Source organism: Chlorocebus sabaeus, chromosome 5 (assembly GCF_047675955.1).
Source record: "Chlorocebus sabaeus isolate Y175 chromosome 5, mChlSab1.0.hap1, whole genome shotgun sequence".
NCBI classification, from domain to species: Eukaryota; Metazoa; Chordata; class Mammalia; order Primates; family Cercopithecidae; genus Chlorocebus; species Chlorocebus sabaeus.
The window spans coordinates 83,943,548-83,966,954 of NC_132908.1; the positions used below are offsets into that span (position 1 = coordinate 83,943,548).

Sequence of the window (23,407 nt, forward strand, 5' to 3'; positions counted from 1 at the left end):
TAAATCTAAGAAAACCCACTGGGGCCCAAACCCCTCAGGGTCCCTGGGTAGGGACTGGAGATACCTCTGATGCCAGGTCAAAGGGAAGGACACAGGGACACCCACTGTCTGGGCTCCAAGGCATCCCTTCAATGCTCCCTTCTGTCAACGCAGGAAATCTGACGCTTTGTCAAGAAGCTAGGAAGTCTGGGTTCCCAGGCCGACAGCCCGCATGGCTTAAGGCTCTCGCCTCCATCTGACTCATGTTCCCAAAGAAACAAATCACAAAACACACAACAAGCCTTCAAAAACAGATTTACTTAAAACTGCGAGGAGAAACACAAGTGCGTGGGTGTAGGTGGTGGCTGCCAGGCTTGCTCCGGTCCTACCCAGTGGGTGCCTACCCGGGCAGGGCACAGCTCCTGCTGCAAGGTCACCTTGCCAGGGGGCGCGGAGGGGCTCACGATCAGATGGCACAGTGCTTTCCTAACGCAGGCAGGCTACATGGCCTCCAGGAACCACCAAATGCAGAATCAGGCCAAAACCACACAGCTCTGACCCCCTTGTGCTCTGGCTAGTCTCCCAGCCAGCAGCCCCGGAGGGCTGGCATACAGGCCACTGAGCTGTGGGTGACACGGGTTATTCCACGGTTTGCAGAGTCTCATTCCCATTCAAAGTGCAGGCCAAGGCTGGGCGCGGTGGCTCACGCCTATAATCCCAGCACTTTGGGAGGCAGAGGCGGGTGGATTAGTTAAGCCCAGGAGTTCAAGACCAGCCTGAGCAACATGGCAAAACCCCATCTCTACAAAAACAAGTTAGCCAGGTGTGGTGGTGGTGGGTACCTGTGGTCCCAGCTATTTGGGAGGCTAATGTGGGCAGATGGCTTGAGCCTAGGAGGTCGAGGCCTCAGTGAGCGGTGATCATGCCTCTGCACTCCAGCCCAGGTGACGGAGCAAGACCCTGTCTCAAAAAAACAACAAAAAAGTACCAGCCAAATGGAAATTATCTGCTGCTTTCTTCTCTAAATAATTCTGAGGATGCGTAGTCAAATGATGTCCCTGGTCTCTCCCCAGAGTAAAGACAGGCTGGGTCACGTTAACACTGGACTTGATCGTGATTCAAGGAGTTTTATTCTTAGGGCAGGTGATGGTTCTATGAGCACATTCCCATAAGTGTTCTTAAAAGTTACACCATGAAGGTAGCAACCAGAATGGAAACATCCTAGAAGAGCCTCGCTGCTTTCTGCAGAGCCTTGGACGGTGGACCACAGCTCAGTGTCTCCTGTTCGCACCTGAGACCCCACAGCCATGAGGACAACACAAGCTTGGAAGATGCATGTGGGCGCGTTCTGAAGTAACCAAGGGGCTGAGGAGGTTCTGCTGCTGTCCGTGACTCCCATGAGCACTGAAAATGGCCTAACGATGTGTAGGCAAGAAAGCCTGGGGGTGAACAAGCCCTGAGGAGTCAGGGAAGCCAGAGCCAGTGGCTGGAGGGCCCTCGCAGGCGGTTGCAGCACAACTGCAGGTTCCCAGAGAAAAACCTCCAGCTCCAACCCGGTTCTGCACAAAGGTGAAATGGAGTGGCCAGCAGGGCATGTGGCTAGAGGAAGGCCACGGCCGCCCCCGCCCCCTCGTGTGCCAGGTGGGCTTGCTAGGGATGCAGGTGCCCAGTGTCAGGGCAGGGACACCACAGAGCCGCAGCCGGACCAAAGGGGCCCAGGGCATGGTCAGGAACAAGGAATAAGGGAGCCTGAGGTTCTCCCGCCACCAGGCCCGCAAAGCCACTCACACACAGCAGCGGACACTGAGGTCAGGGCCCAGGTGGGCTGAGGGACCCCAATACCACTCACCTTGAATCTCAGCCTATAGAAGTCGTTTGCAACTTCCTCGTGCAAACATTCACTGCCGGTACAGAAAAGCTTCCAGTGACCTGTTTGAAATCTTCAATCACATCATTTCTAAACGAGTGACAAAAAGCACGTCCAGGCGTGCACAGCTGCACTGCAGGCAGCCCCACTCCAGAGAGCAGACCTGATCCTGCCCCAGAGGAGTGGCACAGCGAGGGAAAGGCACCCGTGGTGCAAACGGTGGACAGCCCCAACCTCCCAGCTCCACCTGCCACCTTCCCCTATCAAGCCCAATGCGCTTGGCTGTCCTGAACTGGCTTACTCAGCCTCCTCCTTGGAAACGGTTTTATCCAACTCTCAGCTGCCCTTAGGCCTCCGATGATATCAGCCCTTCTGAGTTCTCACCTGCAGCTTCCCAAGAGGGTGGATGCCTTCCCCCATAAGGGAAGCTGCTGTGTTTTGAGACACGCAGATTCTATGCATGTCCCTACAGAACCGGAGCCAAGAACTGGATAAGAACGCGTTGGAGTGGAAAAAACAAGGCCTGTAGTCACAACTGGAGGGACTGGCTGTGTGGGCAAAAAGGCCTCCCTTTCCTGGCTGTGTAGCTCTGGCCCTGCCTGGCATCGCCGCAGGTCACCACCACGGACAGACCCCCCAACACACACACCAGGAGCCACATGAGCTGACCACAGCCATGGCTTAGACATCATGGGTGGAAGCCATTTCTATACCCAAACACTGGAAGCGCACGTGAGATCTGAGATTCCTTTAATCAGAAGCACTCGTCTCCTGCAGTGTGCTCTTCAAGCCCCAGAGGGTGCGCCTCTGATGGACTGGGTCTCTTAGAGCCAGCCTCGGGCTCTTGGTAAAAATGCATTTGCTTGATTTTATTTAAACAATGATGAATCTCCAATGATGCCAAGTCTACATGCCAAGGGTCCTCCAGGCTGCAAGCCCACAGTCACTGTCACTCAGGGACTACCTCATTTGGCACGAGAGAAAAACAGTGACCACCAAAGAGGGCAGGGAATGACAAAGCTTGTAGGCTAATGCTGCAAAAGCCGCTAGAAACTGGGGCCACACACGAGAGCCAGCAGGCGCACCTGGGGGTCTGCGTGGCTCATGGGTGGGCAGCCCTGCTGCCACCTTGGAGAGGCACCTTCTCCACTGGCTTTTCTCCTGAGTCTGTCTCCCAGGCCAGCCGGATTACCATTTAGGGGCCTTTGCCAATTCTCTGACTCTGGGATGCGAAGTAAGAATTTGCCAAATGCACTGAGGCTGGGCAATGGGAATTCTTTTTTTTTTTTTTTAAAGGCCAGTCAAGGAGAAATTCATCAGGAAAACGTTTCCCAGGACATCCTCAGGTTGGTCTCCACACAAAGGCACACAGACTGTCATCTTCCCGGGGACCCTCACCAGCAGGACGTGTCCAGGGTGCCCAGCACAAGGGCTTGGAGCAGCCCAGACCCAAGGACAAGCGGCAGAGAGGGAAGACTCGCTGGGGACGCCCACTCGGGCACGGAGCTGGCTGCAAGCTGGGGGAAGGGCCAGCTCCAGGCACCGTACTGTTCTTCAGGAGATGCCAACCTCAGCCAAGACCTCAGACAGGGCCCCCACATGCAGGTTAACACAACACGGGGCACACAGCCCTGGAGGCGTCAGTCCACGGGGTCTCCAAGCTGGAGGGTCCCGCTTTCCAAAGTGTGTCCCCAGCTGCAGATGTGGCTTTTCTAGAAAGCCATCCCCTCACCTGCAAAGGGGTTTCCTCGTCACCTCCTATGGGCACTCCTGGTACCTGTGTGGACCACACAGTGCTTCAGACAAACGGGCCTGGAGCCTTGCGTTCTGGAGGAAGTGCCAGCAGCTTGGTTTTGACACCATGTGCGTGCAGGGAGGAAGGCAGGGACCAAACAAACGCCCTGTCTGGAACTGGCCGTCAAGGACAGTCAAGTGGCTGGAACGATGGCCTTGGCTCCAAAGCTGGAGAAGAGGGGCCAGGGCAGGTGAGTGGGCTGGGCCGTGCATTCACAGTGACATTCCCTAGTGACTCAGGTCACTAAGCCCACTCCACAGGTGGGGAAGCTGAGATCAGAGGTGAAATGCTTCTGTCCAAACTCCAAGTGAGCCGGTAGAGAAATGGGGATTCACTCCAGAGTCCCGGCCCCAAGCCTGAGATCCTATCAACGTCCCGAGCTTGCTCTCCGCACGCTGTGCCCATCACACCTGCGCTGCCTGAGCTGTCTGCCTCTTCCTGACTCCCTCCCAGAGGCCACTGCTGCCCGGCTTCCCCCAACGGGGTGGGGTGCAACACATGCATCTCACACACGACCCAGTCTATCATTCTATCCGCTCATGGGAAAAGAGCGCCAGAGGAGGGTCCTGTTTCCTGAGAAAACCGCCAGCCAGCCCAGGGTGCGGCAACCCCACCGCTTCAATTCTCACGCGGCCCCGCGGCTGTCCCCCTAGATCCGCTGCATTCCGGCTCGTTCTTTTTTTGGTAAGACATGCTCAGCTTCTTCCATCATGGCACTGACAAATATGCAGGTCTATGTCACACTCTCTACATAAAGTGCTGGGGGGTGGCTGGGCTGGGACCCCCGACGAGGTGTGCGTTCTGGTCAAAAGGCCGGATTTCCAAAGTGCATGCTGCTTCTATTCACAGGTCAGAGTCCAGAGCCCCAGAGCCGCCCAGGATGTGGCCGCAAGGACGTGGCCAGTCAGGAAGTGAGGGACTGAATGTTCTTGAGCATCTCATCGAAGGCCTGTGGGGACGGCGCATCTGCGTTCCGGAAGGTGGCCTGGACCCGGCTGTACAGGCTGAAGGATTTCAGCTCCAGCCAGACAAACCCGAAGCGGTCCTCATCGAAGAGGATGAAAACCCCAGGGGTGCGTTCAGGGCTGGTGAAGCCGTGGCCCGCGATGAGGCCTGTGCCATAAAAACTGAACAGAAACAAGAGGGAAAGTGTGAGCTGGGGGACGGCTGAGTCCAGTGCACGCCACGTCCAGCATTCTGCAACCCGCTCTGTGCCACGAGTGCCACATCCACTGTTCATCAGCCAGAAGCTGACTCCCAGAGCCAGCCTGTCTCTGCAGGGGCAGTGGGGGGCGTGGGCTGAGCCCGTCTCTGCAGGGGCAGCGGGGGGCGTGGGCTGAGCCCGTCTCTGCAGGGGCAGCGGGGGGCGTGGGCTGAGCCCGTCTCCGCAGGGGCAGCGGGGGGCGTGGGCTGAGCCCGTCTCTGAAGGGGCAGCGGGGGGCGTGGGCTGAGCCCGTCTCTGAAGGGGCAGCGGGGGGCGTGGGCTGAGCCCGTCTCTGCAGGGGCAGCGGGGGGCGTGGGCTGAGCCTGTCTCTGAAGGGGTAGCTACGGGTGCAGGCCAAGCCCACCTGATGATGGACGCAGAGGCCAGAGCTCGGTGCTGCTCGGCGGATGGGTACTGACTCGCAGTGCCCGTGAGAGGGATTCACCCACTGACTGAACACTGCTGAGTCACTGAACGGAAACGAGGTCTCTGCAGGTTCGAAGAGCTCTGATCCAAAACACACGCTTCATAAAGCAGGCCCAACGTGGAAAAAAAATCTCGATTTCTGGGAGTTATGTCCCCATACAAACAATGAGCTCTAACACAGACAGCCTGCGTCTGACACTAACTCCGAAGGAAAAACTCGCAAACACCCACTTATGGCTTTGAAGTCAACATCAGACAGGAAGACACTTATGTCTGTCTTGCAAGCAGCTAAATTCTTCCAACAGATGACAAGAAGTAAGGAGCTAGCCTGGAATCACCCACTGAGGCTCTAAAGGCCCCGGGGGAGAACGGCCCCGTGGACCAGGACCTGGACCTGAGGCTTCTCAGGTGCGGGGAGAAGTTCCAGTGACCAGAGGCAGGTGCAGCCATCACACTGTGGTCAGAACAAAAGCAATAGGCACTCCCCGTGTAGGTGCCGTGGCCAGGCCCTGCAGACCCATAAACTAAGGGAAGGGCTCGGGAGCCCCCATATTCAGCACAGCAGGGACTGTCCTGCAGGTTAGGTGGGGAGAGGGGCTGGACAGGGCTTCCTGGCCAGTGGCCACAGCACGTGCTGTGACTCAAAAACTGGGTCTGAGCTGGCTGTGAAGTATGGGGGGTTTTGAGATTTTTGAAGGGTAACAGCGCTTTTTCCTTTTTTAGCTATTCAAACATTTACATCAGCTAAAACAACACTCCAATACTATTTGCATGCCTCTCTCTGTAAACCCCAGTCACCATTATCATACATGGGAGCATGAAGAAAGCCCCGCCCAGACATCCAGACCCCTCCAGGAGCTGGGCCGGTTGCACCCTTCCCTCCATGATGGCAAGTTTAGCGGGAAATGCAGACACACGACGGCATGGCTTGTAGGTAAAAGGAAAATGACTCATAACTTGACAATGGCAGAATGACTTTGATGCCAGGAAACTGACAGGTGGACCCTCAAAATGGCCCCCAAGGCCACTGTCCAGCAGAACCCTCTGTGGTGATGGAATATTCTAGAGCCGCACTGTCCAGCCACATGTGGCCATGAAGCACTTGAAACATGGCCTGGGCGGCTGAGGGCCTGGATTTTTCATTTTATTCAATTTCAGTTCACTTGAATTTAAACAGCTGTAAAGGGTAAGGACACAGGGCAAGGGCCTTGTTCATCTATGAGGAGCAACCTGAACGGCAAGGGGCCTGGGGCACTGAAGGCGGTGGCCCAGACAAAACTGTATTTAAAAAGTCAGCAAGACACCAGCTGGGAGCTGCACAGGCCTCGACCCATGTCAGCTGCCCAAGCCCTGCAGGGGCAGTGGCAATGCCAGCCCCCACCCGCAGTCTCAGCTGGTATCCGCTCCACTGGCCACCCAGGCACTGGCCCGGCACAGAGGAGGGAAGGGGCAGGAAAGCAGGACCCGCATGTGAACCACGCACTGGGAGATGGCCGGAGGTGACCGGCAAGACGCTGACCAGGAGGACACCAAACCAGGCAGGCTTTCCACAGGGTGGGTGGACACCCACGCGACCCAGGCGAGCTTTCCACGGGGTGGGTGGGGAAGGGGTCTTGTTCATTTCCTGCTTTCAAAGCTGCTGGACAGTTTACCTGATCTTTCACTTGACTGACTGGAAACACGTAGCTTTAGAAGCCACTGGGGGACGGCACTGCTGCAGGGATGTGAGGCATCTGGAGACCTGGTGCTCCTGTAGCTCTAAGGTACCCCAGAAGCGGTGGAAGGACAGGAGCCTCCAGGACAGGACCCAGCTGTGCGGCTGCTTGCTCAGGTGCTGGGGGACGTGGCCCAAGGGGTCAGAGGCCCCACTCCTGTCCCAAAGCACTGGCTGCCACCCTCTGTGAGGTCACAGGCCCTCTCCGCCCGTGCTGCGTGTGGGGCTGGGACCCTCACTGAAGCACATGCTGTCCCACCCTCGGGCCCCAGCGCCCACCGCATCCTTACCACATCCTGCAGGTTCGGGGGTAGTCCTCATTCCTGGAGCTCACGCCCACGGGCAGCACAAATGGCTGCCCCTGCCCACACTGGGCAGGCGGCTCAGCTGCAGCCGAGGCATCCCCGGGCTTGCCACTGTCCTCACCAGGTGTCCCGTCTGGGCCCCTGCTGGGCGCCTCCACCCTGGGCTGGGCAGGGCTTGGCTGGGACTCCCGGGGTCCCTGCTGGCCGTGACCCTCGCCCGCCTCGTGCCCGCCTTCCTGCTGCTCCTGGCGCACCCGCTCGCGCACCTCCAGGACAAGGCGGGAGAGCTCGTTGAAGTTGCGCTGGTTCTCGAGGTCGGGCAGCTGGATCCGGTGCCTCAGGTCGATCTCCACCGTCTGCTGCCCGGCAGGGATGTTGGGGTCGCCCTGTGGAGCGGGTGGTGGTGTTCAGCAGGGCTCAGGCCAGCAGCAGCAGCACTGCTGTGCGGGCTCCAGCCCAGACCCACCTCTGGTTGAGCAAGCTGGCATCAGCCTTCCCACTGACTTAGCAGCATCCCTGACGGAGGAAGGAGTCTCAGAATCCCTTAGAAAGTGGCGGGGGCCAGCGACGCCTATGAGTGCCCCTGAGGATGGTGGCTGGCTCACACCTCCTCAACTGCCCTCAGAGAAGTTCAAAGAACATCCCAGAGCCAGGCAGCAGCCCAAGGGGGCAGCCCAGATCTGTCCGCCTAAAAGGCACAGCCCTGGAGCCGAGCCCTGGGAAGATGCTTCAGCCCCAAAACTCTGTGAGGAGTCCGGGAGCCAAAACTCTGGAGTCCAGGGAATGCCCCATCATGCCAGATGTGGCCCTGATCCCTGGAGGGTTGGGGAAGAGGCTCTGCCCCTTCAGGCACTGTCTGCCAGGATCCCAATAACCACGCAGGGCAGGCGGGCAGCATGTGCCAGGAGCCCTGGCAGGGGGCAACGAGCCCCTGTTCACAGCCCCAGGAGAGGGGAGATACTGTTGGGCTCACCACACAGCCCACCCTCAGGCCACTCCAAGGAGAGGAGCTGCTGAAGCCCCGACGGTGGGAGTTGTCTGCGAGCACAAGGGTCTCCATGCAACTGCCGGAGGGGCCCCTTTCCCGGGCTGTCCCCAGTTAAATCTGAGCCTGTGTGGGGTCTGCTGTCCGCACTTCCTAAACCCCACAGGGCTGCCAGGCTGGCCAGGGCTGAGCAGTGGTGTGGAAAGGCCACCTTGGAAGCACACAGACTCCCTGAGGGTCTTGTGGAAATGCCATTCTGGTGCAGTGGGGCTGGCGGGGGCCCGAGAATCTGCTTTCCCAAGCTCCCAGGGCTGCGGGTACAAGCCCACTCTTAGGAGCAAGGGTGCCGGGATCTGTGTCCGCCCAAGTTCCCCGACTCCACAGGCAAGGGTGCCGGGATCTGTGTCTGCCCAAGTTCCCTGACTCCACAGCCCAGTTGGGCCGGGTGCTCCCAGAGCCCTGCCGACCAGGGCAGCCGCCACTCACCGTGATCTTGGTGCCCCTGGCACGCCGGCCGTGGAAGCTGAGCATCACGATCTCCAGGCCGTGGCTGCCATAGGTACCTTTGAAGAGGCCAGGCTTGATGAGGTCGTCGGGGCGGCTGGGCGGCAGGTAGATGCGGCGGTAGGTCAGGCAGTTGCTGTGGGGAGCGGGAGGGTCAGTACAGGAGACCTCGCGAGGCAGGCAGGACTGCTAACGCCCAAGGCGCCAGGGCCAAGCTTTGCAGGGCGGGGTAGGGCGGGCAGCTCAGCTCAACCGGGGCCAAGTGTCCACCAGGCCTGTGGGCAGCAATGCGCATGGGGGAGCCCTCGCCCCCTCCACCCTCCTGCACGCCCGCTTCCAACAAGACTTCTGGGGTTAAGGGGAGCACTGGCGCCAGGGCAGAGCTTTAGGCAGGAGAGGAAAGGAAGTGCCAGTCTGTTCCATTACCCGGAGGAAAGGAGCCCAAGTCACCATGGAGGGGACCCCCGCACTGGGCTGAGCGGGGCTGACCTCTAGAGCACCAGTGCTGGTGGGGGTGACAAGAAATCAGACAAAAACAGACACTCGGGTGAAGGACGGGGGCTGGGGCTGTGCCACAGCAGCTATAGGAAGGCCTGCACTCCCAGCAGCCACAGAGAGAGGGGCTGTGTTCCGAGCACCCACTGGGAGAGGGAGGACTGTGCCCTAGCACCCACAGAAAGAGAGAACTATGCTCCCAGCACCCAGAGAGGGGCTGCACTCCTAGCCCCCAGCAGGAGAGAGGGGTGAACCCCAGCACCCAGCTGGAGGGCTACATCCCAGCACCCACCATACTGGGACAGAGGACTATGCCCCAGCACCCACCAGGACAGGCCTGCGCCCCCAGCACGCCCCAGGAGAGGGCCGCCCCAGCACCGAGTAGGAGCCGCACTCACTCGTACTGACTGGTGTAGATGAACTTCATCAGGATGAGCTCCTGCATGTGCTCGTGGAAGATGTCCTCCAGCGTGCGCCCCCATTCCTCCCTCAGCCACGTCCGAAACTCCTTCCAAAAGAACACAGATCATGAATATCAATATGACAGGAGGCTGTGAAGAGGCTGCCAGCTGTGCCACTGAGAGGACACAGTGTGTCCTTCTTTGTCAGCGCACAGGCACCTGCAGGGCCCTCCTGGTGCGGCAGGATGGACTCGGTGCTGGGAAGAGAAAGGGGAGCTGCCGGGTTTGACCCCATGTCAGAGGTGCCTGCCAACAAAAAGTGAAGGGCCCGGGCCCTTGGTCTGCTGGGTGGGAAGCAGCAGGGGCTGTGGGGAGCCCAGGTGAGCTGGGGGCCACAGCCATGACCACGGCTCAGAGTGGGGCTCCCTTCCGTGCCCACCAGTGGGGCAGGAACAGCATCTACAGACTCTGGCTCTGCACTGCAGAGCCCCTCAGTCTGCTTCTCTGGCTCCTAGGAGCCTGAGTGTTCCGGGACCCTCACCAGCAACCCTGAGCCATGCGAGTCACCCAAGGATGACGCACTGAGCCCTCGACCAGTGACTCGGACTTTCCTTTTTCAAAGGAAAAGCAGGTTTGCTAAGGGGGCTCCCAAAAACTCTGCAGCCCCAGCAGTCCGCCCTGCATTCTGCCATCACATGGTGCATAATGGTTCGATTCTACACAATTTACGGAACTCATCCAAACTTCCAAATTCCTAGCTCAATACAGTGTTTCCAGTCATTATCTAGACTTAACTCTGAAAGGGACGCATAAGCAACTCACAAAAAAGAGGAAACACTACGGTCAATCGCTTTCACACATCACTGCTCCAAACTCTGACAACAAACAGAAATCACTGTAGGGGCTGCCCTGAGCACCTGGCAGGACCACATGGTCAACACAGAAGCCACCTGGATTTTTGTGTCCTAGCAGCACAAAATATAAAAATGAAATTTAAAAAACTCTATGTTCAAAATCCTCAAAAAACATAAGACTTGGGAATAAATGTTACAAAATACATTTAAGATCTATTCTGAAAATCACAAAACACTGCTGAAAGGAAGTAAAAATGCCTGGGTACATAGAGATGCCATGTGCGTGGCCTGGGAGCCATCTAGGCCCCATTCCAAGAGCAGTTCTCTCCAGATTGATCTACAGATCCAACCTCATGCCAACCACAAGTCCACCAGGCGCTACACAGACTGGACTTGCCAAGTCTGAAATTCCTATGGAAAAGCAAAGAACCGGGACAGACAGGCAATCAGGAAGGCGAAGAGCAAAGCAGCAGGACCAGGCTGCTCTCAGGACTTGCCCAGTACAAGCTCCCGTCACGAGATGGCGTGCAAGCCTCAGGCCTCACACCGGCACCAACAGAGCCAGCAGCCCACAAACCCGCCGCGGACCTGGCTGCCTGACTGCAGCGGAGGCGCCCGTGGCCATCCCTGAGGAAAGGAAGGTTTTCAGCAAGGTGCTCCGTCAGTTGGGTTTTCACATAGAGAAGAAGGAACCATGATCCCACCTTATACCACACACAAGATCATTCAAGATGGGGCACAGGCCTGCACACAAATGCAGAACCTGATGTGACACTACCAAATTTCTATTTAAGAAAAAAAAAATGGAGCCTACTATCTTTGCACACTGAGTTTTAAGACTCAATTTTTAGAATGTTTTTTAGGACTCAGAAAATAACCATAAAAGAAAACAAAGTTTCACAAATTGGACCTCATCAAAATTAAAACTTGAGTGGCTGAACTTGAGGAAAGGCTCTTTAAATAACAGAATCAAAAGTAACTGAATGTAATGAAGAAAGATTTCAACGTTACCACTGTGAGTAATGAGACCTCAACTCGACACCACCAGGAAGACGAGTGTGCACCTGCAGCCATGACCTCAGTTTGCATAAAGAGGTCCAAGCAATGGGACTACCAGCCAGACCCTGTTACCCAGAACAAGGCCATCCCGGGCATCTTTATTATGAAATAACTTAACAGAGCAATACATACAAGCCACACAATACATACAAGGAAAAAAAAACAGGGAGCCCAGGACATGCACGACAACGATCCATTTCACATTGACCCAGGGCCTGCTCACTAAACACGCTGTCCTCGCGACCCTCACGGCAGCCCTGGCGGAGGGGCTGAGGGTGACAAGGATGCCTGCTGGCTGCTTGGGACAGGAGCATGGCCCATCCTCCCTTCTCTCTGCTCCTTTCTCAGGCCTGAGATTTAGCAACCATACAGAAAAGGCCAGGTCTGGGTGGGCCCGAGGGTCCCATTTCTCACAAGGACCCAGGGCTGAGGGAACCCACAACCCTGGAAACATCATCAGATCATGCCAGTGAGGCAGCCTGGGTGCAAGGAACGACCTCCCAGGGCAGCGGTGACCCACACAGAGGTGCAGGGATGCCAAAGAGACTGCACTGCCCTCGCAGCCTCCCCTCTGTCCACGGCCCAGCCCCTCCAACCTCCCTGCAGACAGGACTCCACTCCCTTGGAACATGCTTGATACAGTTTGGCTATGTCCCCACCCAGATCTCATCCTGAACTGTAGCTCTTCATGGGAGGGACCCCGTGGCAGGTAAGCAAATCATGGGGGTGGGGGTCTTTTCCATGCTGCTCTCATGATAGTGAATAAGTCTCACGAGAGGCGATGGTTTTATAAAGGGGAGTTCCCCTGTGCAAGTTCTCTCTTCTTTTGCTTGCCACCACGTAAGATGTGCCTTTCGCTTTCCACCATGATTGTGAGGCCTCCCCAGCCACATGGAACTGTGAGTCCATTCAACCTCTTTCCCTTACAGATTACCCAGTCTCGGGTATGTCTTTATCAGCAGTGTGAAAATGGACGAACACAGTGCTGATCCAGAAGTTATCAGCCAGCAGAGCACAGGGCAGTACCGAATTCCTGTGCCCAATCTTTTACCTCAGTTGTGAAAATTATCAGGATGTGTCACCATGTCCAGACCTCCTGGGACGTCCTCTTCCTGGAACGCAGCTCTCCCAGTAATCTACCTGCTCTCTGGCCTAAAAAGACTTAGCTACAAAGTGGAGAGGAGCTCCCAGCTGATGCATGAATCCACAGAGACCCCCACCCTCTGAACCCCTACACGTCCTGAGAGAAACGCAGCAAGGACACTGCAGGCCTCAAGATGAACAAAGTGACTGTGGGACCAGGTGACAAGCCCCACAGGAGGGCGCAGCCAGTGCAGCCCCTTCAGGAGAGGAGAGGCCACTGTCACTCTAGGATGGGCGGGGCAGCACCGTCACCAGCCCCAGCCTCTGCCCTACCTGGGACAGTGGCACTCTCACTCTGTCAACTCCGGGAGGGGGAGCTCAGGAGCGGGACAAGCCGAGGGAGTGTGTTGGATGGGGTGTGGACATCACACAAACGGCAGCGCTCCATACACTGACCATAAGCGTGCTGCAATTCCAATCGCAAGAGACAGCAAGGGGATGTTTCTGGGAAATAGCTGCTTCTAGAGTTCATACAGCAAATGAACAAAATGAGTCGGGAACATTCCAAAATAGAAGAGAAATACAGACAATTAAAATTAGTGACAGGCCAGTGCAGTGGCTCACAGCTGTAATCCCAACACTTTGGGAGGCTGAGGTAGGAGGATCACTTGAGCCCAGCCTGGGCAACACAGTGAGACCCTGTCTCTAAGTCAAAAATAATAAAATAAAATAAAATAAATAAAATAAAATATAGTGATAAAACTACAAAAATTTGGCCAGGCGTGATGACTCACACCTGTTATCCCAGCACTTTGGGAGGCCAAGGCGGGCAGATCACCTGAGGTCAGGAGTTCAAGACCAACCTGGCCAACATGGTGAAACCCTGTCTCTGCTAAAAATATAAAAATTAGCCAGGCGTGGTGGTGGGCATCTGTAATCCCAACTACTTGGGAGAGAGGCTGAGGCAGGAGAATCACTTGAACCCATGAGGTGGAGGTTGCAGTGAGCTGAGATCACACCACTGCACTGGACAGGGCGAGACTACATCTCAAAACAAATAAAAACTACAAGAATTAGAACAGTGTGGTACTGACATGTAGACAGACATATGGATCACAATATCAAGTCCAGAAATGAACCAAATATACAGGGTAACCTAGGACAAAAGCAGCACTACAAATTGATGGAGAAAGTGTGGTTATTCCACATCCAGTGTAGGGATAACAGAGCAGGTCTGCACAGAACCAAGGCTGGGGCTGAGCCTTACATTTCACATCAGAATAAATCCAACAGAACCAGACACAGACACGAGAGAAAACTAAAAGCATGAGCTCATTTGTAAACACATCTGGGTCAGGGAGAGATCTCAGGACGGCACTAAACTGAGAGTCTTTTAAAGAAAGATGGATACATCTGCTTATGTAAAAATTAAAAATACGGCCGGGCACAGTGGCTCATGCCTGTAGCCCCAGAACTTTGGGAGGCCAAGGCGGGAAGATCACTTGTGCCCAGGAGTTTGGGACCAGCCTGGGCAACAAAGTGAGACATCCCGTCTCTGAAAATTAACATTAAAGATAAAAAGTTCCGTGGATGAAAACACACCATAAGACAAATCCAAAGACAAAAAAAATGAATAAGAAAAAAACCTGGCAACTCCTATCTGTAAGGGCTTCAGTTTCCAAACAGTTAACAAGCTCCCACAAACCCACCTGAAACCCGCCAACACCAAACAGAAAGAGGCACGGGCTCTGAGCAGACAGCTCCCGAGAAAGCGCCCACCGAGAGCTCCTGACCCCAAGACACTAGGCTGGCCTCATTCAGAATAAGGGAAACATAAATTCACACCCCCATCAAGATTCCAGCACGACCTTCCCTCTCACCTTCACTCCCGGGAGTTCCTCTCATTTCCACAAGGAGCATCTGTTGTTATATTTACAATCCGGAAAAATACTACTCCAGTTCAAAATCAGTGAAGAGCCTGCACAGAAGCTGGCTTACAGAAACTCTTCCTAATCCCAGAGTATATAGTACCAGAAATATAATACGGTTTTCTTTTTTAAGGGCTCAACAGCTGAGGAGTTTCTATTCTTGAAAAATCTGTTGACATCTTTCAATTAAATGTGAACCATAAGGCCCGGCACGGTGACTCACACCTGTAATCCCAGCACTTTGGGAGGCCGAGGTGGGCAGATCACCTGAGGTCAGGAGTTCGAGACCAGCCTGACCAACATGGTGAAACCCCGTCTCTACTAAAAATACAAAAAGTAGCCAGGCATGGTGGCAGATGCCTGTAATCTCAGCTACTCGGGAGGCTGAGGCAGTAGAATTGCCAACATCGCCCCACTGCACTCCAGCCTGGGCAACAGAGCGAGACTCCATTTAAAAAAAAAAAACAGTGACCCACAGCAATCACACATATGTTGTAGGTTTCTGTACATAAAACCAAATCTAAAATGACAGCGTAATAAATGAAGAAAACCTTTCCATTATTGATCATCTTCACATGCCATCTATTCGAGAAAACAGGAACCTCACTCACCTGCAAAGGATTCCAAGAAACAGAACATATGGTTCATCTTAACCCTCTCTGCAGTCCTCTGACTGATGGGGAAACCGCCAGAAACTCAAACTAGCTAAGAAACGCACACCCTGGCCGGGCACGGTGGCTCACACCTGCAATCCCAGCACTTTGGGAGGCCAAGGTGGGAAGATGGCTTGAGCCCAGGAGTTTGCCACCAGCCTGGGCAACAATGGCATAACCCCGTCTCTACTAAAAACACAAAAAAATTAGCCAGGCATGGTAGTGTACCTGGCTAATTTTTTGTTTTTTCTTTTGAGACACCCACGTGGCAGTGCGGTGGTGTGATCATAGCTCACTGCAGCCTCCACCTCCTGGGCTCAGACAATCCTCCCACCCCAGCCTCCTAAGTAGCTGGCATGCCACCATACCTGCCTAATATTTTTGGGTTTTGTAGAGACAGGGTCTCACTATGTTTCCCTGGCTGGTTTTGAACTCCTGACTTCAAGTGATCCTCCTGCCTCAGCCTCCCAAAGAGCTGGGAATACAGGTGTGAGCCACCGTACCTTCCTTCTTAAGAGTGCTTTTTGAGATGGCAGTAAGACTTAGATCCTTGAAAGCTGAAACTCAAGGGCAATATTAAAATACACACAGGCTTCGCCCCTGCACTGGCATGATCTGGAAGCCTCCACACAGTCTGCTCGAGGGTGGGAAACTCAGGAGCTCTGGGTGCAGCCCTCCGGTCTCCCTGCAGCTCATGTCCTAGAAGCAGCCTCCAGCAAGCCTCCAGCAAGCCCCCAGCAACCCCACAGCAACTCCCCAGCAACTCCCCAGCAACCCCCCAGCAACCCCCCAGCAACCCCACAGCAACCGCACAGCAACCCCACAGCAACTCCCCAGAAACCCCACAGAAACCCCACAGAAACCCCCCAGAAACCCCCCAGCAACCCCCCAGCAACCCCACAGCAAGTGGATGTGCCCGCCAAAGGGGCAAAGCAGAGCTAACTAAAGAAACGGCCTGTGCAGTTCCTTCATTCTGCGGTGGGAGGGGACTGGCAACCTGCCCGCCCACACAATGCTGTTCCTCGAGTGTGCAGGATGCGCGGTCTACACCAACAATACTGGCTGAACCATGGGAAATGGCCACCATGCAGGTCGCATGCTGCTGACTTCCCTCCCGCGTGGGAAAGGTCCACGCCACGTGAACACAGGGCTGGCTCGTGGGCTCACCTCCTGCCTCCCGCCGGACATCCTGTGGTGGTCCGTCTGGTTGCACTTGGTGGAGAACTCATCCTTCTTCACAATCTTCAGTGTTCGCAATGTGAGGAAAGAGAAGAGTGAGGAACAGAGTCGTCACAGCATCCCCCACGCCAGGCAGGTGGCCACAACCCCTCCTGCACCACACCCACCAAACCCCGCTGCAGGCACCCAAGATGCAACCAATGCGGTGCCAGCAGAGGGGGCTGAGTCTCCCTGAGCAACGTTCCCACAGAGCAGGCGGCAGCAGCACCTCCCCCAGAGCAGGAGGCGGTGGCACATCTCAGAGAGGGCGTTTGCATTTCCCAGGGACACAGAGCAGCAAAAGGACTGCGTCTCACACTCAGGGTGTGGCAGATGACACGCTGCGCTCACCATGGAGGCCACTGCCAGACCAGATCAGAGAACAGAGAGCGCACTTGATTCCACACTGATATTCTTGCAAACAGGAAAAAAAGAAACGGAGGAACCGAAATTGCAAAGAACCAGCGGCTCTAACTGAGGGCAGAATCAACAGAGGGGTCTGGCAAGTGACTGCTGCGGAGTCCACCGCGCCATGGAGGCGTGAACAGGAAAGCAGGGCAGGCGGAGCTCCCTCCCACCCGCTGACCTGCCACAGGCCAGGTCTGCAGCTGAGAACAGCACAGGAGGCCTGGGTGGAGCCCACACAGGACAGCCCTGGGACAGTGAGGACCCAGTCCCGCACACACCTGGATGTGGCCGTGGTGGGGCCCTTTGTGGCCGTACATGCACTCCACTGTGGCGGCCTTCCTCTCCATCAGGTGGATCCTGAACAGAGGCTTGAATCTCATGGGGTCATCGACGTGGGGGTCATGGGGAGGCAGGTACATCCACCCAATGATGAACAAACCATCCACCTACAGGAGGAGATGGGCAAAGGTCCACGAGCGGCTCCCAGGCCAGAGTGAGAGCGGCCCTGCATGGCTCCCCGCACTGCAATCGCACAGAGAAGTTCCTGCCAGGCCAGCACATGGGACACGCATGCCCACCCTCGAGGTGCCTCGAATCCAAGCCAGTGCCCAGCACTATCTTCCAGCTCTAAGATGGGGGTGGACACCAGGAGGAGGCAGAATCATCCAGAAAGTGAGACCAAGTGAGGTGCCAACCGGACAGAGGGAACGGGGGTGCATTTCCCAACAGGAAAGAGTGAACAACGGCAGTGCAAGGGCCTCGTTCGCATCCTGAGCTGAACAAACTGTCGCTCAAAGGCGGCTTTGAGATGGTCCGGGAAGCATGCCATGGCCTGGGCAACAGGCAACAGAAGGAACAATTGCCACTTTTGTCAGGTGTGGCAGTGACACGGAAATGCAGGAAACACCCCCTTTCTTAGAGTGCTGCACGGAGGGAGGGACAGCTGAAATGCCACGGGCCTGGGATTTGCTTCAAAACCAAAGTGCGGGGGAGGAGAGAGACGCCAGGACCTCGGGGTGGGGGAGCTCAGAAGCGGGAAGAGCCGGGGAGTGCACTGCCCATGTGTCCTCGCATGTCTGGGCACTGACTGTGCAAACACAGAGGTGGGTGTGCCCCAGCACGCTCTGGGCACAGCGGCCACATGCTTATAAGGAAGGACAGCCTAGCATCACCCTCTTCTGGGACAGCCAGGACCCATGAGACTTCTAGCTCCAGCGACCGAGGAAAGAATTCCATCATTTCTGGGGCGAATGAGCCTGGGTCAAGCGTGAGCTGGTGCCGTTCTCTCATGGACTCCACTTTCCCCAATTATCCACTGCTTTTTGGGTTTTTGTTTTTTTTACTCTATTACTCACTGCCAGTAAGAAAAATAATTACTACCCTTCCTCCACTAAAAGAAAGGAAAGCAATCTGCCCACGCTGTGAGCTGCCGGCCTGGTCTCTCGGAGGAAACAGCCTAAAAGCAAGGCTGGACCACGCGACGCCCAACACAATCGCAGAGCGGGTGTCTCCACGGCCGCTGCTCCTACCAGATGACAACGGAGAAGCTTGTGTGTCTCTGCCCCAAACCCCACCTGGGGGCAAAGCCCAGAGCCGCAGAGGAGCATCTGCCCGAGGGCCATGCACGCCAGGCCCGGAAGAACCTACTCGGAGGCCACAGGGAGGCAGACACACCCGCCCTGCCCTCGCTGGGCTCAGCCCTTGGTCCCGAGTGCACAAAAGGGAGCCGGGCACAACCACAACACCAGCGCCAGGTTTTCAACACAGCAAGAGCGATGGCAATAGTGACACCTCAGGGGCCAGGCGCCTGCCCAGAGCTCAACAAAGTCAGGGTGGGGCTTTCCGTTCAAGAGGCTCCAGCTGGAGGGCGCAGGGGGCGGGACGCAGGGTGGGAGGGAGAGAGGGGAAGAGGGTGGGAGGGTGGACCAGAAGCCATGCAGACCCCACAGAGCACCACCTCCTCACTCCACAGGGACACCTGCAAACACCAAGAAAAGTCGGACGACTTCACTGTGTTGAATGAGTAGCTACTTTTCAACATACATTGGCAGGTGACCGAGAAGCACAGAAGCTAAAACTACAAGCAGACATGTGCTCCTGGCCCCGGCCCCAGAGCTCCCATCAAACCTGCCCTCCTGCCGAGACCAGCCATGAAGACTGAACACTGTCTCCTAATTCCAGAAGGAAGAAAACAAGAAAAAGAAAAAAGACTGAACACATCAGAGAGCAATGAAGGTAGCCCAGAGACAAGGACCCAAGGCCCTGAAGAGAAGGGACAGGCTGAGGGGCAAGGGGCAGGGCCTTCTCCCCGCTTCCTGAGGCCACTGACCACTGGCTGGGGACGAAGCCCCAGGCCTGGCACCCACAGGCTGGAGAGGCGCACACGGAGATCAGGGCCACAAAGGAGCCAGGACTACTGCAGCCAAACGCCAAAGATGGCAACCAGAGAACAGCCCCACGCTGCACACCGGCAGCTGCACAAGGCACCTGTGGAATCCTCAGTGCGGGGTGGAAGGTGGAGAAGGGAAGTAGAGTGACTGCTGAGAGGCAAAGGGGCCAAGCGAAGCATGACTCACAAAGCCAGGAAGAGAAAAGGCGGAATCAGGGCCTGGGGAAGGAGTGCACGGAGGGCTTCCGGCTAGGCCCTACAGAGGGCTGTGTTCTGGGAAGGAGAGTGACCCGGAACGAGAACAAGACGCCTCCCCAAGCCTGAGATGCACGCATACCCCGGGCCCACGCAGAACAGGTGCTCTGACTCAGCTCTGCCTGCTGGCCGGGGCCAGGGACTCCTGGGGAGACCAGGCCACGGCACCCAGACAAGTGCCCAGGTGCATGGTGAGGAGTGGAGGGTAGCCAGCATGCCTGGAGATCAGGAGAAAAGGCGGGGGCTAGACTTGAAAGAAACTTTCACTACTATACCCAAAAAGATTAACAAAGAGAAGGAAAACTTCACTAGAAAATGAGAATTTAATAAAAAAAGAAAGCCAGACTTCCATCTCCGGCCATGATTGAGTACCTGGGACTAGACAGGCACTGCCATGGCAGACCCAACAAACAGGAAAGAAATGTCCTCACGGGTCCTCAAACCCCACAGCAAGCTGCCGGGAGAAGGGAAATGGAGGCGACTGCCACCAGCCTGGACTTCCGCCTGCAATGTGCTAGCACCTTCCAGACCATGGTAGTCAGAAAGGGTCCACGGCAGAACCCAAGGAAACAGACGTCAGAGTGCAACATGGCTGGAACATGTGGGGCAAAGACCAAGAAAGGAAGCACCTGGCTGAGGGCGAGCTCCAGACCCTGCCAACATGTGCGCGCTAGGCCTCGGCATCCAGGAAGCAAAGGCGCTCGCAAGCCACCCCCTCCGACCAGAGTCCAAGGACGGGCCACGAGGCCGAAGTGTTGCTCTAAGTGAATCTTTGCCCATTTGGAAAATAAAATTGGCCCCTGAAAAGTGACGGAGCAAGAAGTTTTCGGCAATTACCTCGAAGGCACATCTGGGCAGCTTGTCCCCAGGTAGAAGAGGCCCTCAAATTCCTCCACGTGAGGCACCACTCCTGCCCATGCACAGACCCTGTCGCGAGGCTCCGGGACTTACCACCACGTTCAGCAGTCCTCCGTATGGCCCGATATCTGGCTGCCACAATCCCAGAATGTGTCTGTATCGGTGAAGCACTACAAGAGGAAAGGAAGAGCAAGTCTCTGTGTTAGACCCACCGTGCCGCAGGGAGCCCGGGAACCCCGAGTGGGAGGAAGGAACCAAGAGGACTCACAAAAGGCTTGCAAGAGAGCCCTCCAAACACATGCACACCAAGCCTCTAAAGATCTACCAGAATGAGGCCGGGCGCGCTGGCTCACGCCTGGAATCCCAGCACTTTGGGAGGCTGAGGCAGGCGGATCACGAGGTCAGGAGATCGAGACCATCCTGGCTAACGTGGTGAAACCCCGTCTCTACTAAAAATACAAAAAATTAGCTGGGCGTGGTGGCAGGTGCCTGTATTCCCAGCTACTTGGGAAGCTGAGGCAGGAGAATCACATGAACCTGGGAGGCAGAGCTTGCAGTGAGCCGAGATCATGCCACCGCACTCCGGCTCGGGTGACAAAAGTGAGACCAGTCTCAAAAAAAAAAAAAAAAACAAACAAAAAAATCTACCAGAATGAAACTACCCTCAGAAGGCCTAAGTCAAATGAGCCTCCCGTAAAGTGATGAGCCTCCCATCAGTGGGAGGAAATCAAGCAAGGCTGGGAACTCTCCCTTCTAGAAATAAGACTGAGGAAGTGCAAACAGAACTGGACTACACCTGCCAAATGCTGAGATGCCGGTAGCACTACAAGGCATGTCCTAAGCAATCCCATCTTTAAAGCTATGTCAACAATGACAATGTCACACTCACCAAAGGCCCAGAACGCAACTTCTCCGTCCTGTTCCTTGCCAGTCAATGGCCAGGTCAGGCCGAGCCATCTCACTTCCTGAGCAGCTCCAGGTCACCCTCAAAGCCATCCCTGGACCCTGCCCTGGTCTTCACCCCATGGCGTATGGGCCACTGCGCCAGCTGCCTCCCCTCCAAGCAGGCCTGAACCCCCAGCCCACCCACTGCCTCTCTCCACGGCTTTCTGGCCAGGCTCTAGGCCCTCAGCAATGTGACTGCCACCAGCCTTCCTGCCTCTCCACCCTACCTGCCCGCTCTCCATCAGCCTCAGCCTCCCAGGTCAGCCCAGCCCAGCTCCTCTCCAGCCCCCGCACTGTATCTGCATTCATGAGCCACCCCTTGGCTGCTAAATAGATGAAACCAGCCTCGCCTTCACCACAACCATCAGTTCCCGTCATTTGGGAAGCCTTACCCGTCAAGAGAAAGCAGTGAGCGGGACGATGGGGGAGAATGTGGCACCCAGCAACTTTCCCTGACCAGGCCTGGGTCCCCTGATGGTAGGGCCTGGGGATAGCAGCTGATCTGGGGGATGGTCCGAGGGAGAAGGGGTGACCGGATAGAGAGTACAGACCTGGCAGGAGGAGTCGTCAACACAAAGGGTGCTTTGCTGACACCTCCCCATCATGGTCACCAAATGGCAGAGGCAGCTGGCCAGGGCTGTTATAGCCTCACCCATCTGGGTCACTGGAAGAACACGTCCCAGGGCCCCTAACGGTGGGACAGAAAGTGCTGGGAGCCATCATATGAGGGCTGCCTATAAGCGGGGGGCTTGCATTTACCCGGGACACCCACGAGAGCAGCAGGCAAGACCAGCGCAGGGTGGAGGAGCACGCATGGCACCTGTGTACCTAGAAAGCTCCCGCAAACCCTGGGTCCCGCAGAATGGCTGAGCTCTCAGCAAGGCGGGTAATGAGGAGTACACAGGAATCCAGCAGAAGCATCGTTCACTCAGTGGGAGGAGCAGCAGACCAGGCCTCAGCAGCAGGAGGCACGTAAGTCCACTCACAGCTTTACAAGACTTCAGTAAAGGCAGAGACAGGAAACATTCGTACATGGGGAGAAAACACTGTGAAGAAAAAAACTCCCCCAGCTAATCATCAATCACGTCATCCCAACCTAAATCCACACTCAGCTAATCATCAATAATGTCATCCCAACCTAAATCCACACTCAGCTAATCATCAATGTCATCCCAACTCAAATCCACACTCAGCTAATCATCAATAATATCATCCCAACCTAAATCCACACTCAGCTAATCATCAATAATGTCATCCCAACCTAAATCCACACTCAGCTAATCATCAATAATGCCATCCCAACCTATATCCACACTCAGCTAATCATCAATAATGTCATCCCAACCTAAATCCACACCCAGCTAATCAATAATGTCATCCCAACCTAAATCCACACTCAGCTAATCATCAGTGTCATCCCAACCTAAATCCACACCCAGCTAATCATCAATAATGTCATCCCAACTCAAATCCACACCCAACTAATCATCAATAATGTCATCCCAACCTAAATCCACACCCAGCTAATCATCAATGTCACCCCAACTCAAATCCACACCCCGATAATCAATAATGTCACCCCAACTCAAATCCACACCCAACTAATTGATAATGTCACCCCAACTCAAATCCACACCCAGCTAATCATCAATGTCACCCCAACTCAAATCCACACCCAGCTAATCATGTCACCCCAACTCAAATCCACACCCAGCTCATCATGTCACCCCAACTCAAATCCACACCCAGCTAATCATCAATGTCACCCCAACTCAAATCCACACCCAGCTAATCATCAATGTCACCCCAACTCAAATCCACACCCCAATAATCATCAATAATGTCACCCCAACTCAAATCCACACCCAGCTAATCATCAATGTCACCCCAACTCAAATCCACACCCAGCTAATCAATGTCACCCCAACTCAAATCCACACCCAGCTAATCATGTCACCCCAACTCAAATCCACACCCAGCTAATCATCAATGTCACCCCAACTCAAATCCACACCCAGCTAATCATCAATGTCACCCCAACTCAAATCCACACCCCGATAATCATCAATAATGTCACCCCAA

At 55.5% G+C, this 23,407-nt stretch overlaps 1 protein-coding gene across 4 annotated transcripts in view; it reads right to left on the reverse strand.

Annotated features, from left to right (window-relative positions):
• Positions 1-277: 277 nt before the first annotated feature.
• The window catches only part of FBXO31 (F-box protein 31), a 55,963-nt gene continuing 32,833 nt past the window's right edge, over positions 278-23,407 (reverse strand). Inside the window, exons 4-11 of one of the 4 annotated variants that reach the window (XR_012093003.1) lie at positions 20,474-20,550; positions 17,157-17,324; positions 16,420-16,494; positions 9,673-9,782; positions 8,762-8,915; positions 7,276-7,676; positions 6,924-7,105; positions 4,705-4,768 (exon numbers count right to left, since the gene is read on the reverse strand). Coding sequence is in view for 3 of the 4 variants with exons in the window: in XM_007994291.3 (XP_007992482.3) it covers positions 4,546-4,768; positions 7,276-7,676; positions 8,762-8,915; positions 9,673-9,782; positions 16,420-16,494; positions 17,157-17,324; positions 20,474-20,550 (1,208 nt within the window). In the remaining variant the exon portion in view is untranslated. The other 3 variants (XM_007994291.3, XM_007994290.3, XM_007994293.3) reach the window with 3 other exon arrangements.